Raw genomic sequence first — 14,324 nt, forward strand, 5'->3', positions numbered from 1 at the left:
ATCAAAATCAGGTTTATCATCACTCACATCTATCACCATTTTGTTTTGCAGTATGATACAAAATCACTACACTACCCGCTCACCCACTAACAAATCTTGCCACACTCTATCTACCCCCACATCTCTCCATGTTCCTATTGGCTTTTTAACCACTTTTTTCCCCCCAAGCAGCTTTTCCAGGACATAACTAACATTTGTGCTTGTTGTAAATGCAAATTTTTAAAGATAATTTCCTCAGCATCTCCGCCACAATAATCCTCCACACAGGTGCCCCACAAGGCTGGGTCCTCAATGCCCTATTCTACTCCCTGTACACTCACAATGGCGAGCTCAGATTCTGCTCTCACTCCGTTACAACAGGGGACCCCAACCTTCATGCCATGGACCCCTACCATTTACCGAGGGGTCCGAGGACCCCAGGTTGAGAACCCGTGATCTACAAGTTTGCAGATGAAACAACTGTAGTGGGCTGCATCTCAAATAACAATGAGTCGGAGTACAGGAAGGAAGTCCCAGTGACCTGGTGTCATGACAAACACTTTTCCCTCAATGTCATCAAAAGGAAAGAACTTCTCATGGAATTCAGGAAGAGGACAAAGTGTACTGTCCTGTCTAAATCAACTGTCTTGAGCTTGAGAGCTTCAAGTTCTGAAGTGTGAACTTCACCAGTACCCTGTCCTGGTCCGACCACGTTGATTTTACAGCCAATAAATTTCACTTGTGCCTCTACTTCCTCAGGAAATTTGGCACGTCCCTGTCAACACTTAAATTTTTACCGATGCAGCACAGAAAGCATTCACTCTGGATGCACAAAAACTTGGCATGGCAATTTTACAGCAGGTGACCACAAGAAACTGCAGGTGGTCGTGGACACAGTTCAGCGCATCGCAGAAACCAGCCACGGCCTTCTCGCTGCCTCAGTAAAGCAGCCAGCGGAACCGAAGACCTCACCCACCTCGGACATTCTCTCTTCTCCCCTCTCCCATCAGGCAGAAGATACTAGAGCTTGAAACGCTTACCACAGGCTCAAGGACAGCTTTCATCTCTTTGTTATCAGATTCTTGAATGGACCTCTTGCACAATAAGATAGACTCTTGACCTCACAATCTACCTTATGATCTTGCACCTTTTTGTCTACTTGCACCGCACTCCCTCTGTAGCCGTTGCACTTTATCTGTATTCTGTTAGTTAAACTTGTTCTACCTCAATGCACTGTGTAATGATTTGATCTGTATGTACAGTATGTTTTTCCACACCCATAAGACTACAAGATATAGGAGCAGAATTCGGCCATTTGGCCCATCAAGTCTGCTCCGCCATTTCATCATGGCTGATCCATTTTCCCTCTCAGTCTCAATCTCCTGTCTTTCTCCCCATAACCCTTCATGCCCTGACCAATCAAGAATCTGTCAACTTCTGCCTTAAAGACTTGGCCTCCACAGCAGCCTGTGGCAATGAATTCCACAGATTCACCACTCTCTGGCTAAAGAAATCCCTCCACATTTCCTTTCTAAAAGGAAACCCTTCTATTCTGAGTCTGTGTCTTCTGGTCTTAGACTCTCCCACCGTAGGAAACATCTTCTCCACATCCACTGTATCAAAACCTTTCACCATTCAATAGGTTTCAATGAGGTCACCCCTCATTCTTCTAAATTCCAGTGAACATAGGCTCAGAGCCATCAAACGCTCTGCATATGACAAGGCATTTAATCATGGAATCATTTTCACAAACCCCCTTTGAACCCTCTCCGGTTTCAGCATATCCTTTCTAAGATAAGGAGTCCAAAACTGCTCACAATACTCCAAGTGAGGTCTCACCAGTGCTTTATAAAGTCTCAACATTACATCTTTGCTTTTATAGTCTAGTCCTTTTGAAATAAATGCTAACATCACATTTGCCTTCCTAACCACAGACTCAACCTGCAAATTAACCTTCAGCGGATCCTGCACAAGGACTCCCAAGTCCCTCCGCACCTCAGATTTTTTTGCATTTTCTCTCCATTTAGAAAATAGACAATCCTTTCATTTCTTCTAAGTGCATCATACACTTCCTGACACTGTATTCCATCTGCACTTCTTTGTCCATTCTCTTAATCTATCCAAGTCCTTTTGTAGCTTCTCCATTTCCTCAAAACTACCAGCCCCTCCACCTATCTCCATTTCGCCTGCAAACTTTGCAACAAAGCCATTAACTGCATTGACATGTTACGTAAAAAGAATGGATCCTAACACAGACCCCTGTGGAACATCACTAGTCACTGGCAGCCAACCAGAAAAGGCTCCCTTTATTCCCACTCTTTGCCTCCTGCCATGTACCAATCCTGTCTATCAATGCCTTTGAAGTTGAGAGGGTTGAGAGCTTTAAGCTCCTAGGTGTAAACATCACCAATAGCTTGTCCCGGTCTAACCTTGCAGGTGCTGTGTCCAAGAAAGCACAACAGCACCTCTACTTCCTCAGGAAGCTAAGGAAATGCAGCATATCCCCTTCAACTTTCACCAATGCTTTCTTTTTCCTAAATCGATGCATCATAGAAAGCATCATAGCCAGTGCATTGCAACTTGGTTACGGCAACTGCTCCAACTGAGACCACAAGAAACTTCAGTGACATTTGGACACACTCAATAGAAAGCTCCTCCTCGCTACACTTCCCGCTGCCTTGGCAAAGCAGTCAACAGAAGATAGGACTCCTCCCCACCTCAGTCTCTCTCCCCTTCTTCCTCTACCCCTTTCCAATCGGGTAGAAGACCAATCATGTACTGCCAGATTCACGGACAGCTTTTATCCTGCTGTTCTCAGACTTTTTGGATGATCAAGATGAACCCTTGATCTCACAATCTACCCTGTCACAGCCCTTGTACCTTATTGTCTGTCTACACTACAGCTTCTAGGTTATTGTAACAGTATTTACTTCTTTCCAGCCTATTACTCTGCTGATGTTTAGGACAGCAATGAAGGAACACTATATTTAAATTTACTTACTAATCAAAGAGTGCCAAAGTAGCTGAGCAGTTGGTGCGTCACTATCACAGTTCATGGAGGTCTGGAGTTTGGAGTTCAATTCCGGTCCCATTTGACATTCTCCCCTGTGACCATGTGGATTTCCTTCAGGTGAGCATGTTTTCTCCCACAGTCCAAAGACGAACCAGTTAGTAGGTTAAGGCCATAAGATATAGGAGCAGAAGTAGAATGGGTTTGCTCTGCCATTTCTTCATGGCTGATACATTTCCCTCCCAGCCTCAATCTTGTGCCTTCGCCCTGTATCCCTCCATGCCCTAACTAATCAGAAATCTATCAACCTCTGTCTTAAATATACCCAATGATTTGGCTCCCACAGCCACTTGTGACAATGAATTCCACAGATTCACCACTCGCTGGCTAAAGAAATTCCTCCTCATCGCTGTTCTAAATTGACCTCCCTCTATTCTGAAGTTGTGTCTTCTGGTCCTAAGTGCCCCCACCATAGGAAATATCCTCACCACATCCACTTTATCCGGGCCTTTCAGCTTTCAGTAGGTTAGCCGGTCAATGTAAATTGTCCTGTGATTAGGCTAGTGCTAAATTGATGGGTTGCTGGGCGGTGAGGCTAGTTGGGCAGGAAGGGCATGTTCTGCGCTGTATCTCTAAATAAATAAGCACGCACATCGAAACACAAAGTGAAATGCGTCATTTGTATTAACAACCAGCACAATGTGAGGATGTGGGAGAAACATGGAGCACTCAGAGAAAACTCACGTAGTCATGGGGAGAAAGTGCGTTCAATAGGAGAATGGTACCCGGGTCGTTGGTGCTGTAATAGCATTACACTAACCGTACCACCCCAAGGCTTTTGGATTTTCTGCCCGATGAGATTAGGGAGAGGAGAGGATTACTGGGGCGGGGAATGGTCTTGGATTATGTTGGCTGCTCTGGAAGTGTAGATGGTGTAAATAGGAACACAGAAAGTAGCCATTCAGCCCATCAAGTCTATGGTAGTTGAGCAATCACAACAGTCTCGCCCCTCTGCTTTATTCTCTGCCCTCACAGAGCTTTGCAAGTTATTCCTAAGTAATAATTGACCATTTCCATTGAAGGGCCTGAAGAAACCTACCTCTCCCTTCAGCCGTTTGTACAGCCTCCGCGCGATCATGCCACGGACGCAGGCCTGGATGGTGACGACGGCCCAGAAACGATGGCGGAAGGCCCTTCGCACCAGGTAGCCACGGCAACGAGCCTGGAAAAGGATGATCCGTTTGCGGGCGAAGTGGTACTGCGTGGAGAGCTTGCGAGAGCGATGCAGGGCCTGCAGCCTGGAGAATCCTACTCGCATCTAAATGGGGTTCAGATCAAAGTGCAACATGGTAAGGAACACACGCAAAACACTGGAAGAACACGGCAAGTCAGGTCGCGAGAATAAATAACGTTGCATGATTTTCACATTTTGAGATCTTCGCATATCTGTATTTGTAGAATAAGTGATTACAATAACAATACTAGAAGTGTTGCTTTTCAATTATTCTTTTAAGTTGGGGATTTGCAGCTGGGGTCCATGGACCCTTTGCTCAACAGTATTGTCCAGGGCATCAAAAAAGTTTGGGAACCCTTGATTTAAATGATTAATATCAAACAGGTTTTCCAAAACACAAGAGATTCTTCAGATGCTGAAAATCCAGAGTAGAATATACAAAACTAGGAACACGGAATCAAAAAGGGTAGTTAATACAGCACTCAGAGTGTGATATCTCAATGCACAGACTACAAAGCAATAAGGTGGATGATGTGTTGCACTATTACAGATTGTCAGGTACGATGTTGTGGCCATCACTGAATCGTGGCTGAAGGATGGTTGTAGTTGGGAGCTGAATGTCCAAGGTTACACATTGTATCGGAGAGAGGAGGGTAGGCAGAGGGGGTGGTGTGGCTCTGTTGGCAAAGAATGGCATTAAATCATTAGAAAGATGTGACTTAGGATCAGAAGATGTTGAATCCTTGTGGATTGAGTTAAGAAACTGCAAGGGTAAAAAGGACCCTGATGGTAGTCGTATACAGGCTTCCCAACATTAGCTGGGATGTGGACCACAGATTACAACGGGAAATAGAAAAGGCATGTCAAAAGGGCAATGTTACGATAGTCATGGGAGATTTTAACATGCGGTTCGATTGGGAAAATCAGATTGGTAATGGATCACAAGAGAGTGAGTTTGTTGAATGCCTACGAGATGGCTTTTCAAAGCAGTTTGTCGTTGAGCCTATTGGAAAATCGGCAATACTAGATTGGGTGTTACGTAATGAACCAGAGGTGACTGGGGAGCTCAAGGTAAAGGAACCCTTAGGAGACAGTGCTCACAATATAATTGAGTTCAACTTGAAATTTGATAGGGAGAAAGTAAAGTCTGATGTAGCAATATTTCAGTGGGGTAAAGGAAATTACAGTGGTATGAGAGAGGAATTAACCGAAGTAAATTGGAAGGAGATGCTGGCAGGGATGACAGCAGAGCAGCAATGGCTTGAGCTTCTGGGAAAAATGAGGAAGATGCAGGATAGATGTATTCCAAAATCCAAAATACTCAAATGACAATAGTACAACCGTGGCTGACAAGGGAAGTCAAAGCTAATGTAAAAGCAAAAGAGAGGGCATACAACAAAGCAAAAATTAGTGGGAAGATAAATGATTGGAGAGCTTTTAAAAACCTACAGAGAGCAACTAAAAGAATCATTAGGAGGGAAAAGATGAAATATTAAAGTAAACTAGCAAACAATAGCGAAGTGGACAGTAAAAGCTTTTTCAAGTATATAAAAATTATAAGAGAGATGAGAATAGGTATTGGACGGCTAGAAAATGAAGCCAGATAAATAATAATGGGGGACAAGGAGATGGCAGATGAACTAAGTGAGTATTTTGCATTGGTCTTCACTGTGGAAGACACTAGTAGTAGGCCAGGTACGCAAGGCTGTGAAAGAAGAGAAGTGGGTGCAGTTACTATTACAAGAAAGAAAGAAAGTGCTCAAAAAAGTTGAAAGACCTAAAGGTACTTAAGCCACCTGGACCAGATGAACTGCACTCTAGGGTTCTGAAAGACATAGCAGTAGAGTTTATGGAGTTATTAGTAATGACCTTTCAAACATCATTGGACTCTGGCATGGTTCCAAAGAACTGGAGAATTGCAAATGTCACTCCACTCTTTAGGAGGGAGGCAGCAGAAAGGAAATTATAGACGTTTAGCCTGACCTCAGTGGTTGGGAAGATGTTGGAGTCATTTGTTAAGGATGAGGTGACGGAGTACTTGGTAACACAGGACAATATAGGACTAAGTCAGGATGGTTCCCTTCAGGGAAAACCCTGCCTGACTAACCCGTTGGAATTATTTGAGGAGATTACGAGTAGGATAGATAAAGGGGATGCAGTGGATGTTGTATATTTGGATTTTCAGAAGGCCTTTGACAAGATGCCACACAAGGCTGCTTACCAAGTTAAAAGCCTGTAGCATTACAGAAAGTTACTAACATGGTGAGAGTATTGGCCGATTGGAAGAAGGCAGTGAGTAGGAATAAAAAGATCCATTTCTGGTTGGTTGCCAGTGACTAGAGGTGTTCCACAGGGGTCAGTGTTGTGACTACTTTGTTTTATGCTGTAAATCAATGACTTAGATAATGGAATAGATGGCTTTGTTCCCATGTTTGCAAATGAGATGAAGATTGGTAGAGGGGCATGTGGTGTTGAAGAAACAGCAAGGCTGCAGGAGGACTTAGATTCAGAGAATGGGCAAGAAAGTGGCAAATGAAATACAATATTGGAAAATGCATGGTCATGCATTTTAGAAGTAATAAGTGTGCAGACTATTTTCTAAATGGGGAGAAAATCTAAAAATCTGAGGTGCAAAGGGACTTTGGTGTCCTTGTGCAGAACACCCTAAAGGTTAACTTGCAGGTTGAATCAGTGGTGAAGAAGGCAAATGCAATGTTAGCATTAATTTCAAGGGGTCTACAAAGTAGAATATAACAACAGGAATGTGATGCTGAGTCTTTATGAAAGCACTGGTGAGGCCTGACCTTGAGTATTGTGAACAGTCTTGACTCCTTATCCAAGGAGAGATGTGCTTGTATTGGAAAGAGTTCAGATGAGGTTCGCAAGGGTGTCTTGGGAATGAAAGGGTTATCATACGAGGAACGTTTGATGGCTCTGGGTGTGTACTCACTAGAATTTAGAAGGTTCAGGGGGAATCTCATTGAAACCTCTCGAATATTGAAAGACCTAGACAGAGTAGACGTGGAAAGGATGTTCCCCATGGTGGGATAGTCTAGGACGTGAGGGCACAGCCTCTGGATAGAGGGGTGTCCATTTAAAACAGAAATGCGCTGAAATGTCTTTAGCCAGAGGGTGGCAAATTTGTTGCCACAGGCCATTGTGGAGGCCAGGTTGTTGAGTGTATTTAAGGCGGAAATTGATAGGCTCTTGATTGGCCACAGCATCAAAGGTTACAGGAAAAAGGCCAAGGAGTGGGACTAACAAGGGGAAAAAAATCAGATCAGCCACGATTGAGTGGTGGAGAAGACTAGGCGGGCCAAATAGTCTAATTCTGCTCCTCTGTCATGGGCTAAAATGCTGGAGGAACTCAGCAGGTCAGGCAGCATCCATGGAAAGAAATAAACTGTTCCTGTTTCAGGCTGAAACCCTTCATCAGTCCTGCACTTTTTCTCTGACCAGAGGGCACAGCGCAAGAACAGAAAGACAGATGAGGAGAGATTCCTTTATCCAAAGGATGCTGAATCTGTGGAATTCTTTGCGACGGACGGCTGTGGAGGCCAAGTCATTGGATGTATTTAAAGTGGAGGTTTGTAGGTTCTTGATGAGTAAAGATTATGGGGAGAAAGCAGGAGAATGGGGTCGAGAGGGTAATAAATCAGCCACGAAAGAATGGCGGCACAGACTCAAAGGGGTGAATTACCTAACTTTGCTCCTATGTCTTAAGAGAACCGCAATGCTATCTTCTGCACTCTGCTATTGCTTTTGCCTTTGTACAAACGTACTATTTCAATGTACAATGTTTGTACTTTATTTACAATCTGTCTGGAAGAGACAGGAAAGATTTTTCTGTTGTGTTTCAGTACATGTAACAATAATGTAATTATCATAACGTTTACATACCGCACTGAAGCTCTTCCGGCACTGATATCCACGCCAATATTTCTGAATTAACATCACTGCGTTTCTTATTTTAACAAAATTTGACCTGTGGAAAATTTAGAAATCTGTCAAATCTAGAAGGCAAAAGTAACATGCCGTGTCCCACAGTATAGAGGTTCTACCCTGAACCCAGGTGGTGATGGTTGTATGAGCAGCTGGTGCATATCATAAGTCTGGGTTATGTGACCATGGATAATCGTTGAAGAGTATTGATAATGGCTGGGATCACCCGTCTTGTAAAGACACTGCCCAGAAGGTGGCAATAACAAACCACTTCTGTGGAAAATTTGCCAAGAACCTTCATGATCATGGAAAGAAGAGAACATTTGTAGATGCTGGAAATCCGAGCAACACACACAAAATGCTGCAGGAACTCAGCAGGCCAGGCAGCATCTGGGGGGGAAAAAAAAGAGCACAGTCGACATTTCCTGAAGGGTTTAGGCTCAAAACTTTGGCTGTACTCTTGCCCTAGATGCTACCTGGCCTGTTGAGTCATGAAAAGACTATGATCACCCACATCATACAACACGACACATAACTAATGATCCTGCAGGCATCTCATTGATGCAATCATACAGGTGGCATGTTGGCGGCTCTCCTTTGTTTGGAGTTCAAAGAGATTTGATACGTCACCAAAGACTCGTACAAATCTCTATAGCGGTACAATGGTGAGTGTTCTGGCACTTGTGTCACAGCCTGGTATGGGGGCTCTAATGCAGAGAGGTTATAGATTCAGTAACTTTATCAAAGGCACATCCCTTCCCACCGTCAAGGATATCTTCAAAAGGCCATGCTTCAGAAGGGGACGTCCGTCGTTAAAGATTCGCGCCATCTGGAACATGCCCTCTTTGCATTACAATCATCAGAGAGGAGGTACAGGAGCCTGGAGACCCAGTACAGCTCCTTCCCCTCTGGTTCATAAGCATCTCATATTTTTCACTATATACAGTACTGAGCAAAAGTCTTAGGCACACACATGTAGTTAGGGTAATACTGTAATAAATTTTATGTTTATTTTTAATTTTTGTTTAATGTTTTATGTAATTTTTAAAAATGTATATTATGCACTGGACTGCCACCGCAAAAAAAAACAAATGTTATGACATATGTGAGTGATCCTTGATTAGTCGGGGCATGAAAGGATACAGGGAGAAGGCAGGAGATCGGCAGAGAGGAAAAATGGATCAGTTATGATGAAATGCCAGAGCAGACTCAATGGGCCAAATGGCCTATATCTTATGGTCTTATAATAAACCTGATTCTGATATGGCTCTCTATTGTGGACCGAGAGTGGGAAGGGTGCAGGGAGAGGGGAATCATGGTTGGGAAAAGGGGTAGGGAGAGTGGAGGGAGGGGAAGCACCAGAGAGACATTCTGTAATGATCAGTAAACACACACACATTGTCAGTGGGAGCTCCTTGCATAATGGTATCTCAAACTGTAGAGAGCTCAAGGCCAGTCTGCTTAATCCAGATCCACACCCAGACTGCAATAAAGAATACTGGAAAATGTAGATGATCATAACTCTATTCTGGAGTTAGGGGTCCTGTTTCAGCAAATTCTGGGGATTGAAACACTAAAGATTGAAGCCCAAAGCTTGTTTGGAAGTTCAGGGTGGCCGAGGTGCTGGGTCTGTGAGTCCTCTGGGGAAGTTGGAGGCCAGGTGGTGGCCAGTTCTGGGGTTGGAGGACTGAGGCGTGTGTGAGTGGGTAGGTAGGTAGGTGGGTGGTACTGAGGAAAGGCACTCGTTTTGTTGTTCTGCTGCACATGGTGGGTAGGCTGCATTGGCACAGGAACGTGTGGCAGGCTGCCCCCAACCCATCCATAGTCAGTGTTGGTTGTTAATGCAAATGATGCATTTACTGTATGCAATGTACCAAAGGCAACCTCCTCCAGATGGTTTACAAAACTACAGGTAGAATGTTCCTATGAAACCTTTCTTAAGCCAAAATGGCATAAAGCGAAGAACCATTAATCTATATCGGAAAAATTTTTGTAAAAGTGAAAACCCTCTTTGTAACGTGAAAACAGGTTACTAATGTAGGCCTTTTGTTAAAAACCAAGTGGCATAAAGCAAGCATTCGTAAAGTGGGGGACACCCGTACTTCCTTCACATCTTCTTTTTCTTTCAAATGTGGTTCTGCTACAGCTGGAGCCCGTGATCTACATTTTGGTGGTGTGTTATCAGGCCAATTGAGCGATTTAGCACTTTGCTGTCTCTGAGGGTATTCTATAAGGCTTGGAATGAAGCTAGCGGCCTCAAGGCCAAAAAGCCTGGAGATGGCGCACGAGCACATGATCGACAACGTTTCTCACCGATTTCGCTGATTAAAGTGTCAATAAGATGGAAACAGTCGCGGTGAATGTGGGCGGGAAAGGGCATTCAGTGCTGTCCACCAGTCTCTCACTCACAGCTGCCAGAGGGAGGTGTCTGCCAGTGACGGTCTCCCTCCCTCCTACTCGCTGATCCCAGAGGATGGTCTCTGCATTCGAATGGTCTCTCTCTCCCTCAATGCTGCTGGAGGAAGATTCCAGAATCTGGGTCTTTGGCAAGGTTTAATTGATATGGTTTGCAGATAGGACTCTGTAGTTCATGTGTTTCTGGCCGTTCCTTTTTGTTTTGCTGACCTGAACTTGGACTCTTTCCATTCTGTGGTCCATATTCTGCATTTTTTGCCTTTTGGTTTTGCCATTTGCGTGATTTGTGATTTTTTACATGTTGGGGAGAAGCAGGGGGAGGGTTGGTGTTTTTCTCTAAACAGAATCCATGTTTTTTCTTTGGTTCTGTGGCTGTGTGTGGGGAAGACAAATCTTAGGGTTTCAATCTGTATACATAGTTTAATAATAAATGTACTTTTGGATCTTTGAGACTCCTAGATGGGTACATGGATGATAGAAAAATGAAGGATTACGTAGGATGGAAGGGTTAGGTTGATCTCAGAGTAGGTTATAAGTTCAGTACAACATTGTGGGCTGAAGGGTCTATACTGTGTTGTAGAGTTCTATGTTATAAAGTGGGCAAAATCCTAATTCGGAGCAGGAGTTGGTCTTGACAATTCCATCAATTGAATGTCTTCACTGGCTTTCACGCTCATCTTTTTTGACCGATCACAGAACCTACATTCCACAGTAATGCACCCCAAGCCTTGAACTTACCTGTCTTTAAATCCTCGAACTACTTTCTGGATCAGGATAACCTTGCCTGTGATCGCCTTGTCTCTCTCTATCTCCAGCATCATGTCATGGTGATCCTGCAAGGTGGGTGGGAAGAAGAACAGGGGAGAACATGTAGAAGGAGAAAAAATCAGAGACACAGGAGATTCTGCAGATGTTGGAAATCCAGAGCAACTCACAGAGAATGCTGGAGGAACTCAGCAGGCCAGGCAGCATCAGTGGAGGGAAATGAACCGATGCTGCTTTGGGCAGAGCCCCTCCACCAGGAACCTTTGCTTCTCCAAGTCAGGTACTGAGGGGGAAAATGTCACTCAATGTCTCTGAAAGGTACGAGGAGGGCATGGTAGTGAAGTGGCTATTGCAACAATTTACAGTGATCAAGGTTCAATTCCTGCTGCTGTAAGGAGCTTATACGTTCTTAATGCGAGGGCTTCCTCTGGGAGCTCCGGTTTCATAGAATCATAGAGATCTACAACACATTACAGGCCCTTCGGCCCACAATATTATGCTGACCACATAACCTACTCTATAAACTGCCTAGAATTACCCTACCACATAGCCCTCTATTTTTCTAAGCTCCATGTATCTAAGAGTCTCTTGAAAGACCCTATTTTATTTGCCTCCACCAGCATCACTGGCAGTGTATTCCATGCACAACCACCCTGTGAAAAACTTACCCCTGCCATCCCCTCTGTACCTACTTCCAAGCACTTTGAAACTATGCCCCCTCGTGTTAGCCATTTCAGCCAAGGGAAAAAGCCTCTGACTATCCACACGATCAATGCCTCTCATCATCTTATACACCTCTATCAGGTCACCTCTCATCCTCCATTGCTCCAAGGAGAGAAGGTCGAGTTCACTCACCCTATTCTCATAAGGTACGCCCTCCAATCCAGGCAACATCCTTGTAAATCTCCTCTGCACTCTCTCTATAGTCTCCACTATACTATCCACATAGTATTCCTCGATTTCAATATGTTTCCTCTCACGTTCCGAAGATGTAAAGTTAGAGTTAGTAAGTTTTAGCATGACATGTTGGTGCCAGATGGGGGGGTGGGGAGGGGGGCAACACTGTAGGCTGCACAACGCAATCTTCACTGATCTGACTTGATGCAAGACGACACATTTCACTCTACATTTTGATGCACATGTGACAAGATGATCTTTAAAATCGGTGCGAGCGGCATAAAAAAATTGGCCATCCACTGCCGTCAAAGTTGTTGCAATTACTTGCAATGGGGCTTATCAAGTTCAGTCACTATAGGAAGGACACTGAGACTTTGAAGAGATCTTACCAGGATACCGCCTGGATTAGAGGCCACGAGAGGCCGGACAAACTTGGGTTGCTTTCTAGAGCACGGGAGGCCGAGGGGAGATCTGATAGAGGTTAATAAGATTATGAGAATGAGTAGACAGGGAGTATCTGTTTCCCGGATGTCTAACACCAGAGCGCATGCATTGAAGATGAGAAGGGGATCAGTGCAAAGGCAACGTGAGGGTAATTTCTTTTTTTTTTACTCAGAGAGTGGTGGATGCCTGGAATGTGCTGCCTGGTAAGCTGGTAGAGATAAATACATTAGAGGCTTTTAAGAGATGTTTCAGTAGGCACGTAAATGTGGGAAAGATGGAGGGATATGGACCTTGTGTAGGTAAGAGGGATTAGTGTTTGGTTTTTTTAAAAATTTACTTTCTGGAACTAAATTGGAGGCCTAAGGGCCTGTTCCTCTGCTGCACTCTTCTATTCTATCTGTCATGATACAGTTAAGATTCGAGGGATTAAAATAGGTTATGTCTACCTTAAAGGGTTACAAGGTGCTTCACACTCAGAGCTTCGCACTCCCCAAAGCTCTACATTCGGTGATCTGGAGATCAATTAACATTTCATGCTGTCCCAGGTTATCGTCAAGCAGTCACCCTTGTGGGGCAAAGGAGCAGACAAGTGGGCAGAGGATTCCTGGGTTAAAGAACACCTTACCCCACTCAGATCCTTACCTAGCCGGGTCTCAATCAGACAGTCATCATTAGAAGCGGGACAGGCCAGACAGAGAGAGAGGGGTCTGAAGCAACACATACAAAATGCAGGAGGAACTCAGCAAGTCAGGCAGCATCCAAAGAGGGGAACAAATTGTTGATATTTTGGGCTGATCATCAGGATGGGAAAGGAAAGTGGAAGAAGCTCGAATAAAGAGGTAGGGATGGGGAAGGTGTAAGTGTTGGCAGGTGATAGATGAGACCAGATGAGGGGGAAGGTAATTGGGGATAAAGTGAGGAGGTGAGAGTTGATAGGTGGAAGAGGTAAAGTGCCAATGGAGGAGTCTGACAGGGGAAGACAGTGAACCATGGAAAGAAGGGGAGGAGGAGGGGGAGCACCAGAGGGAGGTGATGGGCAGGTGAGAAGGAGCGAGAGGGCAACCAGAATGAGGAATAGAAAAAGACAGATGGAGAGAAGGGGCAGAGATGATCAAAATTGGAGAAATAAATGTTCATGCTATAGGTTGGAGGCTATGTTACACCAAAGTAAGGTACCAACCCTTCAAGAACACAAAATGCAATCTCCTTGATCTAGTGAGAATACTTAATTTTTCAACTTTGTTATTTCAATCGTAACCATTTTTTTTCCAATTTTCTACTCACAGTTTTGTTAAAAACAAAATCTTTTAGTGCACACCCGCAAGTTTCCATGGCGATGACCTTCCATGAATCCATAGGGAGAATCTGGGAGTTTCCTGACAGGAAACAGAGATGTTCTGCTGTCTGAGAGCTCGCAGGGCAGCATCCTGGTGCAGTGACAGCTGAGGATTGCTGATAAACCAGCCCATCGGCAGAGAGCAGGGAGAGGGATCTTCTACCACACCAGGTTTCTCATCCCACTGTCACAACAAGCAACAATCAGTGCAGCAAAGTGATCAGGGATACGGCTTTATGGAGAACAAAAAAGTACAGGCCCTTTGGCCCACAAAGTTGTGCTGACCCTTTAACCTACTCCAA

At 44.4% G+C, this 14,324-nt stretch overlaps 1 protein-coding gene across 4 annotated transcripts in view; it reads right to left on the reverse strand.

The window, feature by feature from the left end:
- The window catches only part of myo7aa (myosin VIIAa), a 274,145-nt gene that overhangs the window by 100,185 nt on the left and 159,636 nt on the right, over positions 1-14,324 (reverse strand). For all 4 annotated transcript variants that reach the window (XM_073044265.1, XM_073044264.1, XM_073044263.1 and 1 more), the window contains 3 exons: positions 11,319-11,413; positions 8,124-8,208; positions 4,089-4,307 (listed from right to left, as the gene is read on the reverse strand). In XM_073044265.1, the coding sequence (XP_072900366.1) occupies positions 4,089-4,307; positions 8,124-8,208; positions 11,319-11,413 (399 nt within the window). The remainder of the gene's footprint in view (positions 1-4,088; positions 4,308-8,123; positions 8,209-11,318; positions 11,414-14,324) is intronic.

The sequence above is a fragment of the Hemitrygon akajei genome, chromosome 4 (assembly GCF_048418815.1).
Source record: "Hemitrygon akajei chromosome 4, sHemAka1.3, whole genome shotgun sequence".
Lineage (NCBI taxonomy): Eukaryota > Metazoa > Chordata > Chondrichthyes > Myliobatiformes > Dasyatidae > Hemitrygon > Hemitrygon akajei.